The sequence below is a fragment of the Cervus elaphus genome, chromosome 19 (assembly GCF_910594005.1).
Source record: "Cervus elaphus chromosome 19, mCerEla1.1, whole genome shotgun sequence".
Lineage (NCBI taxonomy): Eukaryota > Metazoa > Chordata > Mammalia > Artiodactyla > Cervidae > Cervus > Cervus elaphus.
Genome location: NC_057833.1, coordinates 64,415,932 through 64,443,647, shown reverse-complemented (window position 1 = coordinate 64,443,647; position 27,716 = coordinate 64,415,932). Strand labels below are relative to the sequence as shown.

Sequence of the window (27,716 nt, the reverse complement as noted above, 5' to 3'; positions counted from 1 at the left end):
AGTCACAGGTGCACTGCTCATTTGATTCAGGCCTTTCAGCTGTGTTTCTTTTTCAGTAGCTTCTGGTGTTGTGTCTTCAAGCGATATTGCTGTATCCTCCACAGCATCTAATCTGCCGTCGACCCTGTCCGGGGGGGGGTCTTTATTCCAGTTTTCCCACTTCTCTTTTTTGTGCTCATGGCTTCCTCTCCTCCTTGAACGTGTGTATCTCCAGTAGCTGCTGTGTCCCTCCGTCCTTCTCTGTTACCCTTGATGCCACCTCGCCTCCCTGAGCTCTGGAGACTTGCTGGGCTCTGTCTGGGAAGCTCCCCTTGCACTGACCTTGCGTCTGGACCTGCTCTCCCAGGGCTCCCGGTCTTGCACTTTCTAAAAATCATTGCTTTATACGTTGTGTCTTGTTTTCTAGTTCTGTGTCAGCCCCATCCCTGACTCTCCCGTGTCACCTCTTGCTTCCCTTCATCTCTTCTCCTTCATCAAACAAAAGTAAAAAGAGAAAGACACTCAGTTTGTATCTCTCCAGGTTGGCTGACTGTTAGAATTTTCAGCATTTTTTGAATTATCAGTATGCGTTATGTGAGTTTTAGACATTTATTAAATTCTGTTACACCCTAATCTTTGTGGGGTGGCTGCTTGTGTTTGTGTATTTGTATGTGTTTTCCAGCTTTATTATTCCTGCTCATTTCATCAGAGATGTGGGAAGGAAGTTCTGTAATGCCTTAAAAACTTTTTTTTTAATTTTGTATTGGAGTATAGTTGATTCATATTGTTGGGTTAGTTTCCAATGTACAGCAAAGTGATTCAGTTATACATATGTATTTATTATTTTAAAAATTCTTTTCCCATCTTAGGTTATTACAGAATATTGAATAGAGTTCTCTGTGCTAAACAGTTTTAAATATAGCAGTGAGTACCTGTCAATCCCAAACTCCCAATTTATCTCTCCCCCAGCATTTCCCTTTGGTAACCTAAGTTTGTTTTCTAAGTCTGTGAGTTTGTTTCTGTTTGGTAAATAAGTTCATTTGTATCATCTTTTTAGATTCTGCATATAAGTGATATCATATATTTGTCTTACTCTGACTTAATTCCTGTAGTATGATAATCTCCAGGTCTATTCATGTTGTTGCAAATGGCATTATTTCATTCTTTTTAATGGCTGAGTAATAAAGAGTCAGACACGACTGAGCAACTGAACTGAACTGAATATGCCATTACTCAAGAATCAAGATTGCTGGAAGAAATATCAATAACCTTAGCTACACAGATGACATCACTTTATGTCAGAAAGCAAAGAAGAACTGAAGAACCTCTTGATGAAAGTGAAAGAGGGGAGTGAAAAAGTTGTCTTAAAACTCAACATTCAAAAAGCTAAGATCATGGCATCTGGTCCCATAACTTCTTGGAAAATAGATGGGGAAAGAATGGAAACAGTGAGAGATTTTAATTTGGAGGGCTCCAAAATCACTGCACATGGTGACTGCAGCCATAAAATTAAAGACATTTGCTCCTTGGAAGAAAAGCTATGACCAACCTAGACAGCATATTAAAAAGCAGAGACATTACTTTGCTGACAAAGGTCCATCTAGTCAAGGCTATGGTTTTTCCATTAGTCATGAAAGTTGGACTGTAAAGAAAGCTGAGTGCCGAAGAATTGATGCTTTTGAACTGTGGTGTTGGAGAAGACCCTTGAGTCCCATGATTGCAAGGAGATCCAACCAGTCCATCTTAGAGGAGATCAGTCCTGGGTGTTCATTGGAAGGACTGATGCTGAAGCTGAAACTCCAATACTTTGGCCCCCTGATGTGAAGAACTGACTTGTTGGAAAAGACCCTGATGCTAGGAAAGATTGAAGACGGGAGGAGAAGGGGACGACAGAGGGTGAGATGGTTGGATGGCATCACCCACTCAATGGACATGAGTTTGAGCAAGCAGCGGGGAGTTGGTGATGGACAGGAAAGCCTTGCATGCTGCAGTCCATGGGGTTGCAAAGAGTCGGACATGACTGAGCGACTGAACTGAACTGAATATCCCATTATATGTGTGTACCACGTCTTCTTCATCCAATCATCTGTCAATGGACATTTAAGTTACTTCCATAATTCGGCTATTGTAAACAGCACTGCAATGCACAACTGGGATGCATGTATCCTTTTGAACCATGTTTTTCTTCAGATATATGTCCAGGGGTGGGATTGCTGGATCATATTGTAGCTCTTTTTTTCAGTTTCTTAAGGAACCTCCATACTATTCTCCATAGCGGTTGTACCAACTTACATTCCCACCAACAATTGGGGACGGTCCCCTTTTGAGACAACACCCTCTCCAACATTTATTGTTTGTAGCCTTTTTGATGATGACTATTCTGATGGGTGTGAAGCAACACCTCATGGTAGTTTTGATTGCATTTCTCTAAGAATTAATGATGTTGAACATCCTTTTATGTGCCTCTGGGCCAGTTCTGTTTCTTCTTTGGGGAAGTGAAGTGTCTATTTAGGTCTTCTGCCCATTTTTTTTATTGCGTTGCTTATATATATAAATTTGAGCTTCATGAGCGGTTTGTAAATTTTGGAAATTAAGCTCTTGTCACATTGTTTACAAATATTTTCTATTTTGTTTTGTCATTTCCTTGGCTGTGCAAAAGCTTTTGACTTTAATTCCCATTTATTTTTCTTTTTATTTTCATTACTGTAGAAGACAAATATTGCTGCAATTTATATCAGAGTGTTGTGCCTATTTTCCTCTAAGTGTTTTGTAGTCTCCGGTCTTATAGTTCTTTAATTCATACTGGGTTTATTTTTATTTATGGTTTTATGTATTTTGTGTATTTTTATGTAAAGAATATTCTAATTTCATTCTGGACATGCAGCAGTCCAGTTTTCACAGCACCAGTTACTGAAGAGACTGTCTTTTCACCAGTCCATTTTCTTGCCTCCTTTGTCATAGATTAGGTGACCACGGGTGCCTGGGTTTACCTGTGGGCTTTCTAGATCCTGTTCCATTGATCTATATTTCTGTTTTTGTATCAGTACCATACTGTCTTGATTACTGTATTTATGTAGCATAGTCTGAAGTCAGGGAGCCTGATTCCTCCAGCGCCATTTTTCTTTCTCAAGATTGCTTTGATTGTTTGGAGTCTTTTCTATTTCCTCACAAATTTACAATTTTTTGTTCTAATTCTGTGGAAAATGCCATTGGTGATTTGATAGAGAGTGCATTGAATCTGTAGATTGCTTTGGGTAGATATTGGTTTTCACAGTGTTGATTCTTCCAGTTCAAGAACATGGTGTATCTCTCCCATTTGTTTGTGTTGTCTTTGATTTCTTTCATCAGTATCTTAGTTTTCTGTGTACAGACCTTTTGCCTCCTTAAATATTTTATTCTTTTTGATTAGATAGTAAATGGCATTGTTTAACTTGTATTTATGATTTTGATTTTGTATTGTTAGTATATAGAAATGCAATAGATTTCTGTGTATTAATTTTATATCCTGCAACTCTATTGAATTCACTGATGAGCTCTAGTAGGTTTCTGGTAGCATCTTTAGGATTTTCTGTGTATAGTATCATTTCATCTGCAAATAGAGACATTCTTTTCCAGTTTGGATTCCTTTTATTTATTTTTTCCTCCTCTGACTGCCATGGATAGGACTTCCAAAACTATGTTGAATGAAAGCAGTGACAGTAGATATCCTTGCCTTGTTCCTTATCTTAGGGGAAATGTATCTAGCTTCCCACCATTGAGAATAATGTTAGCTGTAGGTTTATCATATCTGGATTTTTAATGTTGAGGTGGATTTGTTCTGTGCCCACTTTCTAGAGAGTGTTAATCATAAATGGGTATTGATTTCTGTCAAAAGCTTTTTCTACAACTACTGAGATTATCATATCATTTTTATTCTTCAGTTTGATAGTGTGGTATATCATATCACATTGATGATTTGTAAATACTGAAGAATTCCTTGCATCCCTGGGACAGATCCCTACTTGATCATGGTGTATAACTTTTAGTGGATTGTTGGAGTCGTCAGTTTGCTAGGATTTCTTTTGAGGATTTTTGCATTCATGTTCATTGGTGAATTGACCTGTAATTTTCTTTTTTGTGATATCTTTGTCTGGTTTTTGTATCAGAGTGATGGTGGCCTCATAGAATGAACTTGGGAGTGTTCCTTTCTCTGAAATTTTTGGAATAGTTTCAGAAGGACAGGTTAACTCTTCTGATAGAGTTAACTTATCTGATAGAATTTGCCTGTGAAGCCATCTGGTTCTGAACTTTTGTTTGTTGGAATTTTTTAAATTCACAGTTTCAATTCATTCCGTTCATATTTGCTATTTCTTTTCTTCTTGTTTCAGTCTTGGAAGATTGTACCTTGTTAAGCACTTGTCTATTTCTTCTAGGTTGTCCATTTTATTGGCATATAGTTGGTTGTAGCAGTCTCTTATGATGCTTTGTATTTCTGTGGTATCAGTTATAACTTCTTTTTCATTTCTAATTTTATCAACTTGAAACCTAAAGGTTTACCAATTTTGTTTATCTTTTCAAAGAACCAGCTTTTAGTTTCATTGATCTTTTCTATTGATTTCTTCATCCCTATTTCATCTATTACTGCTCTGATCTTTATGAATTTTTTCCTTTATTAATTTTGGGTTTTGTTTCTGCTTCTTTCTCTAGTTGCTTTAGGTATAAGGTTAGGTAGTTTGAGATTATTCTTATTTTCTGAAGTAAGATTGTATTGCTATAAATTTCCCTCTTAACACTGATTTTTCTGTGTCCCATAGGTTTTAGATCCTCATACTTTCATTTTCATTTATCTGTAGGTATTTTTAAATTTCCTCTTTGATTTCTTTAGTGATCCATTGGTGGTTTAGTAGCATACTGTTTAGCCTCCACGTGTTTGTGTTTTTTACAACACAAACACAAAGGTTTTTTTCTTATAATTGATTCCTAATCTTGTAGTGTTGTGGTTGAAAAAGATGCTTGATATGATAGTTTTCTTAAATTTACTGAGGTTCACTTTGTGACCCTGCTTGTGATCAATCCTGGAGAATATTCCATGTGTACTTGAAAAGATCATGTATTCTGCTACTTTTGGATAAAATGCTCTGAAAATATCAATTAAGTCTGCCTGGCCTAATGTATCACTTAAGGTCTGTGTTTGCTTATTGATTTTCTGTCTGATGGTCTCTCCATTGATGAAAGTGGGGTGTTGAGGTCCCCCACTGTATTATTGTGTTACTGCCAGTTTCTCCTTCATGGCTACTAGCATTTGCCTTGTATATTGCGGTCCTCGTATGTCAGCTGCATATATATATTTACAGTTGTTGTATCTTTGTCTCAGACAGATGCCTTTGTTGTGTAGGGTCCTCCTTTATGTAACAGTTTTTATTTTGAGGTTTATTTCGTCTGATATGAATATTGCTATTCCAGCTTTCTTTTGATTTCCATTTCCATAGAACTCCTTTTCCATCCCCTCACTTTCACTTTCGTGTCCCTAGGTCTGAACACGTGGGTCTCTTGTAGACAACATATGTATGGGTCTTGTTTGTGTATCCATTCAGTCAGTCTTTTCATTGGAGCATTTTATCCATTTATGTTTAAGGTATTATTGACATGTATGTTTTTATTGCCATTTGGTTACCTGTTTTGAATTTGTTTTTGCAAGTCTTTTTCTTCCTTTCCTCTTTCGTTTTCTTCTCTTGTGATTTGACGACTTTAATGTTGTGTTTGGATTCTTTTTTCTTTCTTGTATCTATTGTAGATTTTCAATCTGCAGTTACTATGAAGCTTTGATATAGCAGCCTATAAATAAACAAGATAATGTTAAGTTGCTGGTCTTTTCATTTCAAATACATTTCCAGTGCCCTGCATTTGTGCTCTCCTGCTCTCGTCTCATGCTTGCTGGTTTTGATGTCGTATTTGTGTGGAGATGATCTTCTACCTTCACTTTATGTTTGCCTTTATTGGTGAGCTTCCCATTTGTATTTTTCTTTTTTCTACTAGTGGCCTTTTCTTTTCTACCTAGAGAGGTTCCTTTAGCATTTGCTGCAAAGCTGGTCTAGTGGTGACGAATTCTCTTAGCTTTTGTTTTTCCATAACTTATTTTTCCTTTTTTTTTCTTTTTCTGTAACTTTTCATTTCTCCATCAAATGTGACTGAAAGCCTTGCTCAGTATTCTTGGTTCTTCCTTTCATCACTTTAAATATATTGTGCCAGCTCCCTTCTGGCCTGCAGAATTCCTGCTGAAAACTTGATATTCAGCTGATAACCTTATGGGAATTCTCTTGTATGTTATTTATTGCATTTCCCTTGCTGCCTTTAATAGTTCCTCTTTGTCTTTAACTTGTCAGATTGATTACCAAGTGTCTTGGCATGTTCCTCCTTGGGTTTATCCTGCCTGGGACCCTCTGCACTTCCTCGACTTAGATGACTGTTTCCTTTCCCAAGTTAAGGAAGTTTTCAGCTATTATCTCTTCAAATATTTTCTCAGGTCCTTTCTCTCTCTTCTCCTTCTGGGATTCCCATAATGCAAATAAATGTGCATTTAATGTTGTTGTAGAGTTCTCTTGGACTGTATTTTCTTTTCACTCTTTCTTCTTTATTTTGTTCCTTGGCAGTTATTTCCACCATTCTGTCTTTCGACTTATTCATTCTTCTGCCTCAGTTAGTCTGCTCTTGATTCCTTCCAGTGTTTTGTGTCAGATATTACATTGTTCCTATTTGTTGGTTTATTCTTTCGGTCTTCTAGCTTGTTGTTAAACATTTCTTGTGTCTTCTTGGTCTGCGTCTCCTTTTCTGAGATCTTGGATCATCTTCGCTATCATTCCTCTGAATTATTTTTCAGGTAGGTTGCCTGTCTCTAATTCACTTAGTTGTTCTTCTGGGGTTTTATCTTGTGCCTTCCTCTGGGACATATTCTTAACTGTCCCATCTTCTCTGACTTTCTGTGAGTGTGGTTTCTGTTCTGTAGGCTGCAGGACTGCAGTTCTTATTTCTGCTGTCTGCCCCTTGGGCGAGGCTGGTCTAGAGGCGTGTGTAGGCTTCCTGGTCAGAGGGCCTGGTTCCTGCCTGCTGATGGGTGGAGCTGGGTCTTGCCCCTCTTGTGGGCAGGGCTGTGTCAAGGGGTTGTGTTGAGTGGGCAGCAGTGGGACTGGCAGACTTTCGGCAGCATGTCTCCTAATGGGCAGGGCTGTGTTCCCGTCTGTTGGTTGTTTGGCCTGAGGTGTCTCAGCACTGGAGCCTGCAAGCTACTGGGTTGGGCCAGGTCTTGGTGAGAACAGGCTGTCTGCAGGAGGGCTCACAGCAGTGAGTACTCCCCAGAACTCCCACCACCCGTGTCTCTGTCCCTGCAGTGAGTCCCAGCGGCCCCCCACCTCCACGGGAGAGCCTGCAATCCCAGCAGGCAGGTCTGACTCAGGCTTCCATGAGGCCGCTGCGTTCCCCGGGTCCGGTGCACACGAGACCTTGTGTGTGCCCTCCAAGCGTGCAGTTTGTTTCCCTCAGCCTTAGGGCACTCCTGGGATCAACCCCTGCTGGCTTCAAAGCCAGGTGCTCTGGTGGAGCTTCCTCCCCCTCAGACCCCCAGGCTGGGGCGCTTGCCCTCAGGATTTTCACTGCTGTGTGGCAGCCTCTGTGGTGGGACTCTTCAGCCTGTCGTGTGCGCACATGGCGGGTATGCGAGCTGACCTTTCACCATCGTGCCTCACCTCCCTCTCGCTGTGGCTCTTCTCTGCTCTGGTGAAGGGGATCCCCTCTCCGTGGACGGTGCTGCAGGCCTGGGTGGGGGCGGAAGGCGTTCTTGGTGGCCACATTCGCAGTGGCAGAACTTGTGAATGAAGACATTTCCGGTAAAAGTGTGTGGGGGACATCGTGAGGCTTGTCCTCACCTGAGGGAAAGTTGTCGGGTCCCACTCCTGAGGCCCCCGCGAGGCTGCCGGCTTCCTCCTCTGTCGCACGGTGTGTCGCGCTCTCACGCGGAGCAGCACCTGCCGTCGCTGTGTCTCCTCACCGAGGAGACAGACACATGCGCCTCCGCCCTCCGCACAGACGCATGCGCCTCCCGCCTCCTCGCCCTTGCGGATTCGTCTTCTCTCAGACGCCGGGGCTCAGGCTGAGGCGACTTCGGTCCCTTCCCTGTTGGGTACCTCCATCTCCTGAAGGCTCCAGCTTGTCAGTGTTCTTCCTAAGATGGCGCGGCCAGGAGCCCCCCAGACTTCAGATGCCTGGTGGGCATCCTCCCAGGATGAGACTTGGAGGTCTGATTTTGCCCGAGTATGAAAGCTGTTATTAATCGAGGCCAAAATCCTGTTGGCTTTCATAGCACCTGTGTCCTCTCGTGGACCTCAGTGAAGCTTGTTACAACCCAAGATGTTTTCCAGAAGAACTACTGCCAAGAGAGCTCTCCCTAAACTACGTCACTCCACTCTCAGAGAAAGACTAAAAACCAAACCCTGAAAGTAATTAGAGATTTATTCTCTTTAGGAGAATAAGACTTTTGCCAAAATAAATAACTAAACCAAATAGTTTCTGCATCAGTAGGACATTACTCTCTAAAATGTTATTTATATATGTACATAATTGAAAAATAATTGAGAATGTATTAATTTCTGCTGTACAGAAAAGTGATTCAGTTGTGTGTGTGTATATATGTGTGTATACACACATTTGTATACACACATATGTATATATACACACACACATTTTCGTTCATATTCTTTCCCATTACGGTGTATCTCAGGACACTGGATCCAGTTCCCTGCATTGTGCAGTAGGACCTTGTTGTTTACCCATCCTGTATATAATAGTTTGCACCTGCTGGCCCAGGGTTCCCCGTCCACCCTTTCCCCCTTCCCTGGCAACCACAAGGCTGTCCTCTGTGTCCATAAGCCTATTTCTGTTTCATAGATGTGTTCATTTGTGTCATGTTTTAGATTCTACATATAAGTGATATCGTATGGTTTTCGTCTTTCTCTTTCTGACTTCTTAGAATGATAATCTCTAAGTCCATCCATGAAGTGGCACATGGCAGTGTTTCATTCTTTGTTAGTGACTGCATAGTATTCCACTTTATATGTGTACATTTCCTTTATCTATTCATGTGTTGATGGACATTCAGGTTGTTTCTGCTTCCTGGTTGCTGTGAATAGTGCTGCTATGAACGTAGGGGTGTTTGTGTCTTTTTGAATCATAGTTTTATTCAGATATATGCCCAGGAGTGGGATTGCTAGATCATACACTAATTCTATTCTTTATTTTTTGAGGAACCTCCATACTGTTTCTCAAGTGGCTGCACCAACTAAGATTTCCTCTAACAGTATAGGAGGGTTCACTTTTCTCCACACCCTCTCCAGCATCTGTTATTTTTAAATATTTTAATGATGGTCATTCTGCCTGGTGTCAGGTGGTACCTCATTACAGTTTTGATTTGCATTTTTCTAATAATGAACTATGTTGAACATCTTTTCATGTGCCAGCAGGTGACCAGCAAGTTATCTGTATGTCATCTGGAGAAATGTCTATTTAGGTCTTCTGCCCATTTTTCAGCTGGGGTGTTTGTTTTCTTGTGGTTGAGTTGTATGAGCTATTTGTATATTTGGAAATTAACCTTTTGTGGATTATATCATTTGCCAATATCTTCTCCTAGCCTGTAGGTTATCTTTTCATTTTGTTTATGGTTCCCTTTGCTGGACAGAAGCTTGTAAGTTTGATTAGCTTCCATTTGTTTACTTTTGCTTTTATTTCTATTACCTTGGGAGACTGACCTAAGAAAACATTGGTATGATTTATGTCAGAGGATGTTTTTCCTGTGTTCTCTTGTAAGAGTTTGATGGTGCCATATCTTAAGTCTTTAAGCCATTTTGAGTTAATTTTTGTGTATAATGTGAAGTTGTGTTCTAAGTTCATTGATTTACATGTGGTGGTCCAGCTTCCCCAGCACTACTTGCTGAAGAGAGTGTTCTCCACTGTATATTCACACCTTCTTTGTTGGAGATTAATTGGCTGTATGTGTGGGGGCTTATTTCTGGGGTCTCTGTTCTGTTCCCCTGATCGATATTTCTGTTTTTGTGCCCATATTGTACTTTCTTGATTGCTGTAGCTTTGTAGTTTATTCCTAAGTATTATTTATATTTTCTGGTTGTGTTTTTGAAAGAGATTATTTACATCCCCTTTCTGATACTTCATTGTTACTGCAAAGAAATATAGTTGATTTCTGTATGTTAATCTTGCATCCTGTTGCTCTGCTGAATTCTTTATCAGTTCTTATTTTAATAGTAGTTTTGTGTGGAGTCTAGAGATTTCTATATATATTATCATGTTATCTGAATATCATGACAATTTTGCTGCTTCCCTTCAGATCTGGATACCTTTGATTTCTTTTTCTTGTCTGATCGCTGTATCTAGGACTTCCAATACTATATTGAATAGACGTGGTGAGAGTGGGCCCCCTTGTCTTGTTTCAGATTTTAGCAGGAAGGCTTTCAGCTTTTCATTGTCGAGTATTATACTGGATGTGGGCTTGGCATAAATAGCTTTTATTATGTTGAGCTATGTCCCCTCTACGGCCACTTGGGTAAGCGTTTTTATCATGAATGGATGTTGAATTTTGTCAGATGCATCACTGAGATGATCATGTGGGTTTCATCTTTTCTTTTGTTGATGAGGTTTATCACACTGGTTGATTTGTGTATGTTGAACCATCCTTGTGAACTTAAGATGAATCCAGGTAGGTCTTTTTATCTGTTGTTGGATTTGACTTGCTAATATTTTGTTTAAGAAATTTTGCATTTATATTCTTCAAAGACATTGGCCTGTAATTTTCTTTTTTTGCAGAGTCCTCTGGTTTTGGTATCAGGGTGATGATGGCTTCATAGAATGTCTTTGGGAGTATTCTCTCTTCTCCAGGCTTTTGCAAGAGTTTGAGGAGAATCAGTATAAGTCCTTTTTTGTACGTTTGGGAGAATTTGCCTGTGAAGCCATCTGGTCCTGATCTTTTGTTTTTAGGGAGTTTTTTAAAATAATGATTCTGTTTTGCTTGCAATGATTGGTATGTTTAAATTATCAATTTCTTCTTATTCAATTTTGGTGGGATGCATGTTTCTAGAAACTTCTCCATTTCTTCTAGGTTGTTGAATTTGCTGGCAGACAATTTTCATGGTATTCTCTTACAGTTTTTTGTATTTCTGGGATATTGGTTATCTTTTTATTTTATTTGTGTCTGTCTTTTCTTGGTGATCCTGAGGTTTGTGGTAAGACGTTAATCTTGATTTGTTTTTACCTGAGGTGCAGTAAATTTACCTTGAAGACTAATAGAATACCTACCTGAAGAATAAAATTGGTTTCTGAAAATTAGATAGTCTGTGTTCCACTCCTTTCCTTTCCTGATGCTATAGCATCCTACAGTTACTTCATGTATTATAGGTAATTGTATAGGTATAGATTATGTTGTCAGTTTTCAGGAAAAGCTCTAACTGACTAAGCCATTTCTCTGTTTGGTGTGTGAAAATTCTTCAGAGTGGCTCAGAAAATCAAACTACAGTAGTGTTTGTGGCTAGGCAGGCCACCCTTCCTGACCCATTTAAAACACAGTGGCACCTCGGACATTTGGATCCCACTGATGTGGAATTTGTGATGACTCAGCTAATGTTTAATTATGCAGAGGCGTGCTTGGAGGATCCCTGGTGTGAGGGCAGTGCTCACACGGGCGCCGCGTTTCCCAGTGTCCTCGGGAGCCCTCCTGCTCCCACACTGGCCCTGTCCATCTCCCTCACCTTCACCTTGCCCCCACTTCCTCTCTGGCCCTTGTCCTCTGCCTGGAACCCCCTGACCGCCTCTCTCTGTGCGGGGCTGGACCCAGCTCTGCGGTCTGGAGACCCCGCTGACTGCTCCCAAGACTGCTTCCAGCCCCGTGCAGGCGGGTGCCTCTCCTTCCCCAGGTCAGGTCTGTAACAGGGAGGGTGGTTGCAGTTGGAACTCAGAGCTTCATGGCATAGAAGCCAGGTCCCTACAGTGAGGCCTCGGGGTGTCACTCGTGGTGCTGCGGGGTCCCACGTGGAAGGCAGTGTCCTCCGCAGCCCCCTGACTGCTGAGGCTCAACTTGGACTTGATATGTCCCTGGGACTGCTTGGGAGCACCCACCTTCCATCTGTGTCGAATGAAATGTCAAGTTGTTGCTCGGTAGAAAGGCAATTGTTCTCAGTTTAAAATAAACTGAACCTTACATTTAAATTTTTAATTGGTTAACTTCCATACAATCTGTGGAGCACAACAGTTGTGAACCTGAAGAGTAACAGCTAATGTGACGAAAGAGCCAAAATACTGGCTGGAAGGCGGGGGACAGTGTCATGGTGGGGGGAGGCTGTCCTCAGACTAACCTGTGGGTCCTGCATTATTAGGACGTAATGGAGTGAGGTCAGGGATCAGGAGCTGCATCCCCAGAAAAAGTAGTGAAATATTTTAAAAAGTCTTTTCCTGTGGAAAAGCTCATGCCCCATCCCCATTGCTCCAGCCTTAGGTAGTGATGGTCAGGGGGTCTTTTCTAACTGGAGGGTTTATTGAGACCTTAGTGGTAAGAAGGCCTGACGAGCTGAGGAGGGGGCCTTCCTGACTCTGACTCATCAGCTGCCCCTGGGACCCCTGGCGGGGCCCAGCAGAATATGATGGTGGGTGGTGGTTCAGGACCAGTAGCCAAGATTCCCATTCACTCCGTGGCCTGGTCTTTTGCCACTCTACAAACACTGAAATCTAGATTTCTGCTCCTGCATTTAGTCACAAGAAAAGTGCATTGTCGCCATCATCAGTGATATGCTGAGTGTGTTTAAAATGCCATCACTGTTCCACACTGTTGGCTTTAAAGTGTCACCTGTAACTTGTGGGGCTCAACTGCCTATAATTTGGACTCCTGGTTTAGTTTATCCGAAGAGAAGACAACACACACACACACACACGAGTTGTGTGTACTTAAGTATTTAAATTTTCCATGTCGACTCTGCCCTTGGGCAAGCCCCTCGATCTCTAAATTATTTCCTCAGCTGTGAAATGGGGTAGTAATTGCACCTTTCTTGCAGAATTGAGTGACTGTCATGAGAATAATCTTGGTGAAGGGCTTAGTTCAATGTGTGGTGCTCAGCAGCCAGTCAGCACATGGTCACTGTTGTTCCCAGCAGACTTTGTTGGTATGCATTCCTACCTACCTGAGTTTTGAAATATCATAGACTCTGTGGTTTCAAATTTTGGACTGTAATTATGCTCACAGTTCTTCTGAGTTGTGGGTGTAAGAGATATAATGTGTTAGTTTCCGTAGCCCTCTTAAAGGAGGTTTACAAGTTTGGCTTGTGATCTTGAATACACATGAAATACTGGGTTGAAGTGTATTCAGTTTCTTTATGAGTCTTGCATCACCCCAAAGAGTGACTAACCGCAAATTACTTACTGAAACGCACTTTGTTTGTGACCACATACTATTAATATTCCAGTTAAATAACAGTAAAGAAGCTGTTACTTCCTGTCAACCTGGCTTTTGTTTCCCAGTTATCAGATTAAGGTTTGACAAGTTCAGTCTTGGGTTTTCACTGCAGAAATGCTTGAGGAGGACGGTAGCGGACTCCTAGACCAGTGTGCACGACCCCAGGGTTGTGCTCAGGGGACCTGAGCTCGTTGAGACTTGCAGAGTGAAGGGAAGATGAGGCCCCGCGAGCATCAGGACACCCGTGCGGCAGCTCTGGGGGAGGGCCCCTGGGGTGGCCGCCTCTCCTGGCCGGGGCCTGCCGTCCTCTCTCTCAGGGCAGAGGCCCATCCCCTCACCACGTGCGCGTGCCCAGGGCGCAGAGGGCAGACAGTGTGGAGGCATCAGAGTCCGGGCGGAGAGCGGCGTGTTGCCAGGCCATGCGGGATGGGTGGCCGGTGCCCTAAACCCCCAAGTCTCTGAAGGGTTTCAGCCAAGCGCGTGACAGGCCCAGTGGGGGAAGGCGGTCAGAGTGACCGAGGTCGGCTCGGGCGCAGTTCTGCCTGGCTGGCGGCAGGAGCGGGAAAGCGTTACAGGCGTCGGCACTGCCTGTCCCTGGTTTCCAGGAGGCCTGGGGCTGCGCCCCCACGCTCATCCCCAGTCCCGTCGCGCCTCTGGGGAGAAGGCCCCACGTCGGGGGGCCATGCAGGAGCCCCGCGCCAGCCCAGTGATCTGGGCGCCTCGCAGGTCGCTGGGGCAGCGGGAGGGCCGCCCTGGAGGCCTCCTGGGGGCAGCTCAGGGGCAGGCCCCCTTCCTCTGACATGCCTCAACCTGGAGGAGAATGGTCCGGGACCGGGAAAGCAGTCACGTTCCCGTTAGGGAGGTTAGTCAGCCGGGCAGGAAAGCCGCAGGGCCCTGCCAGCGGCAGGCCTGCTTCGAGAGCACGGCCGACAGCCCAGAGCAGCCGGGTTCCTGGCCATGCAGGAGCGCATCTGAACTCACATCCGCAGCGGCTGCTGCAGGTGTCGCCTCTAAGATGCCCGTGCTTTTCTGGATGTGGGCAGATGCGAGAACCGGGGTCTTCAGACCTGCTCTGGAAAGTGTCTGGGCATCTGAAGTCTGTTCTGTCCGCGCCTCTCAGAGCACAGAGTCCTGCGCCCAGCCTGCACCCTGAGCTCCTCTCTGAGGGCGCTGAGGTCAGCAGCTGGCCTGGCTGCTGACTCGGTCCTCGATGGGGCCTGTGGCGGGCTGCCTCCAAGCCGTCAGCTTGCACGTGGTTTGGGAAGCATGTCACGGTCCTTTCCTCCCACAGTGTTAATGCTCGTTTTTAGATCAGGTGCGGATTTCATTGATGGGTTTTTGCTATTACTGGACCAGGCCTTATTAAAAGTAGCCAAAAAGTCTTGGACCAGCTCTCTTACTGTTATGGTCCAGGGGAAAAAAATCCTTCTTGTTGCTTCTTCCTATAACTAGAGTTGCACTATTACAGTCATTGATCTTAATACAGAGCTGTGTATCTGGTTAACTGTTTTCAGGTCACCTGCTCATCATTATTTTTATCAGAGGCTCAGTCACACATTTGGTAACACAAGAAACAATTTTGTAAAACAGGTAATACATAATAATAGAGCTAGCAGTGTTAGTAAGGACTTAAGTTGTTAGAAATATCTCCTGGTGTCGACCAGACTCCAGGAGGGGATGTGTTACTTTCTTCTTTCCTGCAGCCATTGACAGGTGGGCTGGATCAAGATGTTTCCTGGGAGCTGAACAAAATATTTTAGTTTAACATTCAGGCATGGGAGCAGGGTTCCCTGAGATAGACCATTTATGTATACTTTAAGCTATAGGCAACATCCCCTTAGTGATTAATGTGTAGCAAAAGCAATAGAACACAAAGGTTAAAGTAAAAGGAACAGACCTAGTGAGGGGCAGATCTGCCCTTCTCTATTACAGTTCCTCCTTGTCAGTGTCCCGTCCGTAGGCTTGTGGGAAAGGGGTGATGGCTGCTCTGGCTTCTTCCTGCTGAACAGAGGCAATGGTGGGTCATCACAGAACGGAACTGATTAGCCGTCAGAAGGAACTGTTCCTTAGACTCTCTAGTAAATGGTATGATTCTCTTTCATTCTTTATCTATAATTATTTGAACCTGATGAAACCCTTTAGCCCTTTTGTTGCCTGATTTATCACTGGACTTGGGCTTCTGGCTCTAGTTCCTGCAGAGAGCTGTTGATTTTAACTTTCTGTCGTAAAACCACACTAGGCGCCTGTGTCGTTCACTTGAACAAGAGTCAATAAGTAGGCTGACTCATCCTTCTCCAGCTACAGTGAACTGCAGTCTCAATACTTACCTTTTTGAAGAGCAATCTTGTCTTCTAGGGGTTCACAGACCCACTGCTCTCCAGGCCTTTCAGGAGTTGGGCCATTTTCTGAGGACAGTGGTGCTTTTAATCTGAGTGTGCTGAACTCATGGCTTCACCCCAGCTGCCTTTTGGCAGATGAGTGTGGGGTAGGTGATGTGTATGTAACGTGGTCCTGCCCACTTTGCAGTTAGCTCATGTTCAGGCACTTTTATTTCTCTAGGCTTCTCAGGGCAACTTGGTCTCCAGGTTAGAAAGGATGTAGGCCTACCTCAGTTGGACAGACAGACTTGGAGGAGGCAAACTGATGAACAGAGGTTAGTACAGTGCCCAGAGTTTTAATGCCGTTAGCAATGGTTAGGTCCTTCAGAGCGTTTACAGGTTCTCCCACCTGGGTGGACACTGGGAATGGCCCACTGTAGTTCAAAGTGGCTTAATTTAAGTCTTCTTTTGGGAGCCATTCTAATCCATAGCAGGGCAATCAATAAGGCCCTATCCCAAGTTAATCTCTTGACATATTTAAGCGGTGCTCCTTCTAGTATGTATCATCTCTGGCTGCAGGTCATGGGGCATCTGATATTTACCCAAAGGTGGATGGCTGGGATAAGCTTCAGAAATAAACATGAGTGTCCTCCTTAATAATTCAGTTAAACTTTACAATTATGTAACAGGACAACAGGGCTTCATGGTGGCTCAGATGGTAAAGAATCCACCTGCAATGCAGGAGATGCAAGTTCGATCCCCAGGTCAGAAAGATCCCCTGGAGGAGGGCATGGCAACCCACTCCAGTACTGTTGCCTGAGAATCCCATGGACAGAGGAGCCTGGTGGGCTACCATCCGTGGGGTCGCAAAGGGTCAGACAGGACTGAGCGACTCACACACACACACACAACATGGCAACAAGGAAGTGTCTGAGAAGTGAGTCTCAGGCAATAAATGCAGACTTCAATCAACAGGATTAGAATTTGATATTCATTGACACATAATCTCTAAAAATTATCCTCATTGTTATCAAATACAGCCAAATTAAGATTGGTTTGTTTACAGAATGAATCTGGTTAATTGACGATATTGGCTCTTTTAAGTTGGCTGTGTTGGAATTTTTCATAAGGAGTCTCAGACTGAAATTTTAGAAGTCTTCCCCAGGCCAGGAAAGTCATCCCAAGGGCTTGTCTATAGAGTTTGCCTTACGGATTTAGGTGAATTCCTCCCTGTTTGAGGTCCCCAAATACCTTGAGATTTTTGCACCTGTTAGGAAGTAGTCCTTCCTAATTTACCTGATAAAGCTGCTAGGAACCTAGGAGTTTCCAGTATCTGGAGGGGTCAGGTAGAGAGAAAAAAAAATATTTCCATTGTGCTTATAAAGGTATAATTTACCAAACTGCTGTAAATCATAACTAACTTAAGGGGAAAGGTTTCCTTAAAACCAAAAAATCACAACTTGTTCACCAGTTTACTCAGTCCTGTATAATTTGTTTTACTAACAGCTTTATGAAATCAGAGTTGTCTTTAGATTTTTAAAATATCTTACTTGGTTTAGTGTTATGATTTAAAAGTCATCAAAAACCTGTACTTGTCAGAAAGTCCTTTCTATGACTCTTCTTCGAGTTGAAGCGTTTTGCACAGCATCACCTTAACTGTCTATGAAGGATAAAGGACTTAAGAAGGCAAGGCTGGAGATCTGATTATAATGTTTCTTGACAAAGAAGCTTAACCAAGTTATGACATACAACATTTTGATCCATGTACTGGCTTTTTAAAGTGGTTGACTTTTCAGTTGTGATTTTCTCTTTCCTATAGCTTCTTTTCTAGAGAAGACCGTTCAGTATTTCCTATTGGATAGGCTTAGTCTTGATGCATTGTTTCAGTTTCTGCTTAGGAGAGAAATTCTTTTTCTTCTTCTAAAGGATAATCTTGCTTGTAGATTCAAGGTTGCAGTTTTTCCCTTCCAGGATTGTGAGTACATCTTGCCATTCCGCCCGGGCTGCAGCGCTTCTGCAGAGCGATCAGCGGACAGCCCTGGGGGTTCCCTTGTAGTGACTCTGTTCTCTTGCTGTCTTTGGGATCCTTTCTTTAACTTTTGCCAATATTCATCACAGCGTGTCTTAGTGCAGGGCTGTCTGGGTTTATCTTGTGTGGGACCCTGCATGCTTCCTGTAGCTGGATGTCTCTTTCCTTCTCTAGGTTCGGGATGTCTTCAGCCATAACCTCTTCAGATGCATTTTCAGTCCCCTTTGTCATCTTTCTGGAACCCCTACTATGTGTCGATTGGTATGCTTCGTATTATCCCGTATCAGTCATATTTCTTTTTCTTCATTTGACTTTCTTTCTGCTGTTCTGACTGGGTGATTTCTACTCTTCCCCCAGATCATTTATGCATTCTTCGGCATTATTCCTTCTGCTATTCGTAGCCTTTAAGTCAGCTTTCATCTCAGTGAATGAACCTCCTAATATTTCTTGGTTCCTCTATTTATAGTTTCTAGTTCCTGTTTACAGGAATCTGCATTTCTGTCGACACCCCTTCTTACTGTCTTCAGTATTTTCATTATCTCCTTTTCTGGACTCATCGTCTGTTAGATGGAAGAGGTTTGTTTCCTTGTTCTTTCCGGAATTCTCTTGACCTTTCAGCTGGGTATGGTTCCCTGCTTCTTCATTTTTCTCGTATTTCTCTTCCTCTGAGTTTGGGGGCGTGGTGGTCCGTGGTCTTGGGGGGCTGCTTTTATTTGGGAGCACCCCTGGGCAGCCCGTGTGGGTTTTCTGCTTTCAGGACAGATGCCTGCTGCCCCTGCCTCGGTGCGGCTGTCACCCCCACAATAGGGGAGGGTGCCGTGGGGCCAGCACCGCCTGGATGCTGCCGGCCTCCTCCCCCCTCCCCTGGTCACCACCTCCCAGGGCAGGGGCTCCTCCTGCTTGCTGAGCGGAAGCCCCCAGGGTGAGGTCGGTGGGACTGGGGCACTCCCGCCAGGAGAACCACCACCATGTTCCTTCTCCAGACCTGTCCACCTGGGCGGGTGCCCCGTGCTGTCTGGTGCTGGGGGGCTCACGGAGAGGCTCACGGAGGACCTCGTGGCTGGCGCTGCCCTTGGCCCCCCTCCACTGTGGGAGTGCAGGTAGTTGACACAAAGTCAACAGCACAGATGCTTACACACCCATCCGCCGAAGTCAGGTCCCAGGATCGCAGCGGGCCTGCGCTGGGCCTGTGCTGGGGCTGCAGTGAGGCAGCCCGTGTCCTCTACGCTGGTCTTTCTTCTGCCACTGACTGGCAGTGTGCCCCTCTCTGGGCCCTTCTGTCTCAGCCGACGCCCACAGGGGTGAGGGGGCTTCTCGGGTGCCGGGACCTGTCCTCTTTTCCAGCTCCCTCCCAGGGACTCAGGTCCCATCCCCGTCCCTTTAGAAAAGAAAAGCCTTCACCCCACCCAGGTGTGTGGGGCTCTCTCTTGGTGTGGGCGCCTCGTGCCTTTGCTAATAGCCTCGGGTGAGGAGTGAGGGTTGGTCCACACGCAGATGTGCTTGTGGTGTGTTTGTGGGAGGAGGGGAGCTCCACGTCCTTTGATTCTGCCATCTTGATTCCTCCCCCAGCATTTTCAGATGATAACTAAAATTATAACACTATACCACGACAGGTCCAAATTTTAGAAATTCCATATAATTTCTAGCATATCTATATTAATAATGTTTATCCATACCGTATAATCTGACGAGGTGTATCACTCATTTGACAGTGCTTCCCATGTAGTTTAACATACCAAACAATCCTTATTAGTTTAATATTTTTCCCTGAGAAGCCTTAGGGGCTCTCTAAAGGATCCCAAAGTTAGCTAGAGGTAAAAAAACTTTAATTAAAATTTGATATTTGGGGATTTTTGTCAGAAAGTTTCAAAACACTTAGTCAAATAAGATCATAGGTCATTTTCACACAATACTTATTCCTTAACCAAAATAAGAAGAGATCTCAAAAGTAAACACAAATCACTTATAGGCATAGAAACTCACACATTCTGTTATCAGTGGCAGCATTCTAGGAAACTCTGTCCTCCTAACAGACAAAACAGAATCTGGTTTTGCACCAGGTTAACTTTTAATAATGATTCATTTACTTAATTTAATCTGAGCTTAGCCAATTCTGACCAGGCACAAAGCTCTATTCTGCAAACCTTCCATTTCTTTCTGTATCCGTATTATTTTGCCCCTTCATTTTCTCATCTAGAAACAACCATATGAACTTCCATCACTTAATTTAGCATAACTCTAAAATTGCATGTTACCAAATATCTGGAGAGAACATTTGTATATCAAAGGCACAGGAAGAGAAATGCAAATTCCTTTTCTAACTGCTTATACAGAACCCAGCCATCTTCAGGGAATTTTTTCCCCCAGTTCCTATATGTATATCATCTGCTCATATTCACAGTCACTTTCAGCAAAATGAGGAGAGAACAGGATTTGGACTCAGGTACTGAGACACTCATTCATATACATCCACACACACCCAAGATAAAAGCAATTGCACAAGTCCCACTTTTTAAAATTTATTTTTAATTGGGAAGGATAATTGCTTTACGCAGTTGCATTGGTTTCTACCAAACATCAGCATGAAGCAGCCACAGGTTTGCCCATGATGTCCCCTGACACGTGAACCTCCCTCCCGCCTGCCTCCCCATCCCACCCCCCCAGGTTGTTTCCGAGCCCTGTCTGCATTCCCTGAGTCATATGGCAGATTCGCACTGTCTGTCTAGTTTACACGTGGTGATGTGAGTTCCCGTGTTACTCTCTGCATACAGCCCACTCTCTCCTTCTTCCCCCCAAGTCCATTCTCAATATCTGTGTCTCCATTGCTGCTCTGCAGATAGGTTCATCAGTACCATCTTTCTAGATTCCATACGTATGTGCTAGTATATGATAATTGTTTTTCTCTTTCTGACTCACTTCACTCTGTATAATAGACTCTAGCTTCATCCACCTCATTAGGACTGATGACTCAAATGCGTTCCTTTTATGGCTGAGTGATATCCCATTGTGTATATGTACCACAGCTTCTTTATCCATTCATCCGTCAATGGTAATCTAGGTTGCTTCCATGTCCTAATGATTGTAAATAGGGGTGCAGTGAACATTGGGGTGCATGTGTGTTTTTCAATTTTGATTTCCTCAGAGTGTATGCCTAGTAGTGGGATTACTGGGTCATATGGTGGTTTTATTCCTAGTTTTTTGAGGAATCTCCACAGTCTTCCATAGTGACTGTATCAATTTGCATTCCCACCAGCAGTGGTGGGAATTCCCTTTTCTCCACACCCTCTCCAGCATTTATTGTTTGTAGACTTTTTGGTGAGGGCTGTTCTGACCAGTATGAGGTGATACCTCATTGTGGTTTTGATTTGCATTTCTCTGATAATGAATGATTGTTGCACATCTTATCTTGTGTCTGTTAGCCATCTATATGTCTTCTTTTTTTTTTTTTTTTTCATCTGTGTGTCTTCTTTGGAGAAATGTCTGTTTAGGTCTTTTGCCCATTTTTTGATTGGGTTGTTTGTTTTCCTGGTATTGACTTGTATGAGCTGCTTGTGTATTTTTGAAATTAATCCTTTGTCTGTTGTTTCATTGGCTATTATTTTTTCCCATTCTGAGGGTTGTCTTTTCACTTTGTTTATAGTTTCCTTTGCTGTGCAAAAGCTTTTAAGTTTAATTAGGTCCCACTTTTTTTTTTTTTTTTTTATTTCCATTACTCTAGGAGGCAGGTCATAGAGGATCCTGCTGTGATTTTATGTCATAGAGTGTTCTGTCTGTTTTCCTCTAGGAGTTTTATAGTTTCCAGTCTTATATTTAGGGCTTTAATCCATTTTGAGTTTACTTTTGTCTATGTTGTTAGGAAGTGTTCTAATTTCATTCTTTTACATGTAGCTGTCCAGTTTTCCCAGCACTACCCATTGCATATTCTTGCCTCCTTTGTCAAAAATAAGGTACTCATGGGTGCATGGGTTTATCTCTGGGCTTCCTGTCTTATTCCATTGGTCTGTATTTCTGTTTCTGTGCCAGCACCATACTGTCTTGATGACTGTAGCTTTGTAGTATAATCTGAAGTCAGGAAGGTGGATTCCTCCAGCTCCATTCTTCTTTCTCAAGACTGCTTTGGCTATTTGGGGGTCTTTTGTGTTTCTATATGAACTGTGAGATTTTTTTGTTCTAGTTCTTTGAAAAATGCCATTGGTAGTTTGATAGGGATTGCATTGACTCTGTAGATTACATTTGGTGGTATAGTCATTTTCACAACGTGATTCTTCCAACCCAGGAATATGTAATATTTTTCCATGTTGTCTTTGATTTCATCAGTGTCTTATAGTTTTCTGAATACAGCTCTTTTGTCTCCTTAGGTAGGTTTATGCCTAGGTATTTTATTATTTTTGTTGCAATGGTAAATGGGATTGATTCCTTAATTTCTTCTTCCAGTATTTCATTGTTAGTGTATAGGAATGCAAATGATATCTGTGTGTTAATTTTGTATCCTGCCACTTTGCTAAATGCACTGATTAGCTCTAGTAACTTTCTGATAGTATCTTTAGGATTTTCTATGTATACTATCATGTAGTCTGCAGTCAGAGTTTTATTTCTTCTTTTCCAATCTGGATTCCTTTTCTTTCTTTTCTCTGATTGCCATAGCTAGCACTTCTAAAATTATGTTGAATAATAGTGGTGAGAATGGGCACCTTTGTTTTGTTCCTGATCTTAGAGAGAATGCTTTCAGTTTTTCACCATTGAGAATGTTTGCTGTGGGTTTATCATATGTGGCCTTTATTATTTTATAGTAGGTTCCTTCTATGCCTATTTTTGAAGTTTTTTTTTAAATCATAAATGGGTGTTGAATTTTGTCAAAAGCCTTTTCTGTATCTATTGAGATTATCATATGGTTTTTATCTTTCAATTTGTTAATATGGTGTTTCACATTGATTGATTTGTGTACATTGACAAATCCTTGCATCCCTGAGACAAACCTGACTTGATATGGTTTATGATCTTTTTAATGTGTTGTTTAATTGTTTGCTAGAATTTCATTGACAATTTTTGCATCTATGTTCATCAGTGATTGGTCTGTAGTTTTCTTTTTTTGTGTTGTGTATTGGGGTGATGGTGGCCTCAAAGAATGAGTTTGGAAGTGTTCCTTCCTCTGCAGTTTTTTGGAGGGATTTTAGAAGGATAGAGATTAGTTCTTCTCTAAATGTTTGATAGAATTCACCTGTGATGTCATCTTGCCCCGGGCTTTTGTCTTTTGGGAGATTGTTGATCACAATTTTGGCTTCAGTGCTAGTAACTGGAGTGTTTATAATTTCTATTTCTTCCTGGTTCAGTCTTGGAAGATTGAACTTTTCTAAGAATCTGTCCATGTCTTCCAGGTTGTCCATTTTGTTTGCATATTGTTGTTCATAATAGTCTCTTATGGTTCTTTGAATTTCTGCATTGTCTATTGTAACCTCTCCTTTTTCACTTCTAGTTTTGTTGATTTGATTCTTTTTTTCTTGATGAGTCTGGCCAATAATCTGTCAATTTTGTTTATCTTCTCAAAGAACTGGCTTTTAGTTTTATTAATCTTTACTATTGTTTCCTTCATTTCTTTTTCATTTATTTCTGCTCTGATCTTTATGATTTCTTTCCTTGTACTAACATTGGAGGCTTTTTGTTCTTTTTCCAGTTGTTTTAGGTGTAAAGTTACATTGTCCATTCAGTATTTTTCTTGTTTGAAAAGACCCATTTTTATATAATCGTAGAGCCATTAGGGGCCACTGTTCTCCAGATCTCAGGGAGTACTGAGGCCACACAATGTTTCAATAAAAACATCATTTTCTTTCACTCATGGGAGGATAGCTAAAGATTTCTCAGTTTTGCAAGAATATGCCAGGGGACTGTAGGATGGAGCAGAGCTCTGATCATCTGTACCTAATTATTCATGATTGATGTTACCAAATATCAAGCAAAAACAGTTCAAATCAGTCTCTCAGGGTCAGTTCCCTAGCCACAAAAAGGGAGAACCCCAACCGATGTCCCATCAGAAATGAAGCTGAATGACCTTGTCCAAAAAGGAAAATTCCAACCAATGCTCTGCCACAAGCAAAACCCACACAACAGGGAAGGATACCCTGGGGACATCACACACAAGCCTAGCTTGCACACGCTGGAGCGGCTTATCCCCAGGGGACACTGAACGTGGACCACAGCTCTGCCTGTCTCTGGGTCCCAAACAGCCTTCTGCCCGGGGGTGGTTTGGGTCTGTCAGGGGCACTGCCTCTGAGAGCCCCGGGGTGGAATGTGCCCTGGCAGCTGCCGGGACTCAGGGAAGGGGCTGCCTCTGGCTGGGGTCAGCCTGTCACAGGCACGGACTTCTGGCTGGCTTTTGCCAAAATTGCTAGCAAACGTGTCTGTGTGCCCGACACACAGTGAAGCCAAACAATACCAAGGGCTGGAGTTTGGAGCAGAGAAAAGTTTACTGTAGGGTCATGCAAGAAGGGTCGTTGTGTCCCCAAACCCTCCAAAGGGTTTCAGCAAAGCATTTTTAAAGGCCCGGGGAGGGAGTGGGGTCCCAGGGTATGTGACGGCTCGTGCACAATTCTGATTCCCTGATGGTGTAAGGTAATGGGGCGGTGTCACAGGGGTTAACGTTATCAGTCCTGAGGCTCCAGGAGGCCTGGGGGCTGTGTGCTCAAGGTCATCAAGTAGTTACCATCTTCCATTTGGTGGGGGGTTTTCACGTCTGTGAAATAATTTAGGAAGTGTGCATCAGATACAGTTATCTGGGTGCTTCAGAGAGGAGCTAAAGCAGCGGATGGGGGTGGGAGGGAGTCTTGTCTGGGGAAGGCCCCATAGGCTCCTGCTTGTTACACCTGTGAAGGCACCTGAAATCTGCTGCCCCTGGGTGGACAGGAGGCTGAGCGGGAAGGGGCCGCCCCGAGCCCACCACCAGGTGCGCCTTCAGCTGGGGGCCTGGCTCCAGAGCAGCCTTGAAGGCCGTGTGGGCCCCAGGCACTCGTAACTTGGGGGCTCCTTCAGACTCCCAGAGGGGTCTGCATGTCCTCCTTCTCGTCCCTTCGCTGTGTGTAACTTGAAGGAAGGTGCCAGCCGGCCCCGGGGACAGCAGGCGGCCGTGTCTGCTCTCCGCCCTCAGCCACGCGGTCACTGCACGGTGGTGGCTGAGGGTGGGAGAGCCTTCGTGGTCACACCGGTCACTCGCCTCAGAAGGAGGGCACCTCCATGTTCCTGACAGCTTGACAAGGCTCTGACAAAATTACCAGCACCCCTGGTGTTTTAGCTCAGTAAGAGCAATGCATTGTGATTAAAAAACTGCCTAACACTGGTATGCTTTGAAATGTTTTTATTAATAACGAGGACATCTTTTGTGGTCACACAGTAAGTCTGTTGATGGGCCAACTGTTGATGGGTGGTTGCTGGCTCTGGTGCTTTGCATCTGCTGAGGGTTGTTCCTTTCCCGGCTGCTCCAGCCTCTGCCCCAACCCCGGGTGAGCAGCGGTCAGCAAGAGCCCTGCCTTCAGCTACATCTTTTAAAGATTATTTTCTAAGTGAGAACCTTAAATATTTGACCTGTAAGGTTGTTGTAAGTCTTTCAAGGTACAAAGAAAATGGAATTAGTTATAAAACTGGAAGCAGAATGTGTGAAACCAAATAGCGTTTGAGTTTCTCAAAGGAAAACACTGCCAAATCCAGATGGGCTCTGCTCCTCTGCTCAGCCACGTCCCGAATGCTGCTGCAATGAGCACCCACCCAGCCTCAGGCCCTTCTCTGCTCAGCCACGTCCCGGCGACAGGTCCGGGGGACCTGCAGCCGCGGGTGCAGAGCCAAGTAGAAGTGAGCGGGTGAGGTTCGGCGGCCCCCAGGCCCGGGTTTGTCACATGTCAGTGGCCTTGGTGTCGCCTCTGGACGATGGTCTGGTCTGTTGATAGCGTTGTGATGACTTGTCTGAACATGAGACACGTAAGACTCAACCAGATAAAGAACTCGTGTTATTACCGCCTTAATTACCCTAGACCGTCTGGAGAATTTTGTTTTTAAACACTCTGTCATCCTAACGTGGAAAGATCACCAAGACATGACTTTTGGTGAAAAAAAAAACACCAAAAAGGAAACTGAAGGAAAATATAATCTGAAGGAAAGTATAATCCATGTGTGTAAAAATAAAACACCCCAGAAGATGGAAAGGACTGGAAAGGCAGCACACTCTTTGGAGTCTGGTGTCGAGAACTGGGGAAACAAACTTTGTTGTTGTTGTTAAAACTGACCTATTTGGATTCAGTGCTATCAGAAATAAATATGCCCTCTTGAGGCATCACAATGCTTCTGCCTCCGTGGAAGCCCTGTGCTGTCAGACCGTAGCTGCAAGTCATGTCTCAGCTCACACAGTCTCTTTGCGTGTTTCATTGCAGGGACAAGCCGACCTCTTGAAATACGCCAAGAATGAGACCGTGGAGAACCTGAAACAGATCCACTACGCGGCAGTCTCCTGTGGACTCAACAAACCGGGCACAGAAAACACCGACGTCCAGAAGCCGCGGCGGAGCCTCGAGGTCATACCCGAGAAGGCAAACGACGAGACTGGGGAATGAGGGGACTTTCTGGAGAGGAGCACAGAGTCTGCAACTCGAGGACCAACTGTCAGCCGGATGGGACATTCGCTTTGCACTCACTAATGAAAATAATATTGGGGATTTTAAAGCACAACTGGAATAGCTAATTGCAGTCTTAAAACTGTGAATGTATGTAGCAACCCTGCTTATGGAGGCAAATAAACCCTTTAACAAGAAATTCTTTTCCTGGCCCAAATATACTGTATTTGTATACAAAGATGTCATAATTCAGTTCCAGTGTGAACAACGGACTAGCCACTCTAGTCCCATTGAGAAGCAGACATTTTCCTAACAGAAAACAATGTCTTAAGATGCAGATGGACTGTATGGTCTAATCAATATTTATTGGGGAGAAAAAAAAAACGAGTCCTAAAACAAGTTTTACTTAGGTATGATTGCTGGGGCCTCTGGGTTCTGGATGATTCTGGCAGCACGCCTGCTGAGAGCCACGCTTACTGAGGAGAATGTAAGTAGCCCGGCCCCCGAACGTGCAGAGCCACTGTGTTCAAGGGTGCTGTGGTGGGACGGCTGCTCCTGGCTGGAGACCCCTGCTGGGTACGCAGGCAACGTAAAGGCCACCGACGCGGAAGCAACACACTGCACATAGCTTTTCTCTGTATGAAGTAGTGGTCACATTAAAAAGATGTTTTATGATATTTCTTCAACAGCAGTATGTGCATTTAATGAAAGTTTTACTTTTAAAATTTCCAGTTCAAGGTGTTCTACCAAGAGTGGCCATCGACTTGGTAAACAGCTTTGTCAGAAGTGTGTCTTGTTTGACATTTGCTTTCGGTACATACAGTGGCCCCGACTTTACATGGCGGCCACTATCTGTAAAGCCAACACCTCGCCCCCTTCTCAGCCTCTCCGTTCTGCTGCAGGCTAAGCCTGGACCCTGTGCAGACTGCGAGCCAGGGGCACGTGGAGCGGCTGGAGCAGGTGCCGTGTCCCTCCGGACAGCTGAGTCGTTAACACCAGACTTTATTTTCCAAATCAGTGAGACGCCACACTATTTTGGAAAAGCAACTGGACACCGCAGACTAATGACTGCTTCTCTCAAACCAAACTGCTCGCAAAGTTTGTAAGGGTAAAAGGTTTCTAAATCCTCAATAGCTGCTTTTTGATTTGTCCGTTTTCTTTTCAGCCACTCGGGTAAGTGAGCTGGATAACTATATGTGGAATCTGCACTGTGGTGCCTCACTGTTTCCTCATGGCATCTGCTTAGGCTGATACACTGAATTTATTTCTGCCCAGACCCTGAAATGGCCTTTGACAGAGTAAGTCCTTGGCCCTGTTCTTATCAT

At 43.7% G+C, this 27,716-nt stretch overlaps 1 protein-coding gene across 1 annotated transcript in view; it reads left to right on the top strand.

The window, feature by feature from the left end:
- PLCL2 (phospholipase C like 2) overlaps window positions 1–26,590 on the top strand; it is a 213,215-nt gene extending 186,625 nt beyond the window's left edge. Inside the window, exon 7 of the mRNA XM_043875245.1 lies at window positions 26,212–26,590. Coding sequence (XP_043731180.1) covers window positions 26,212–26,391 — 180 coding nt within the window. The 3' untranslated portion in view covers window positions 26,392–26,590. The remainder of the gene's footprint in view (window positions 1–26,211) is intronic.
- The last annotated feature ends 1,126 nt before the right edge of the window (window positions 26,591–27,716 follow it).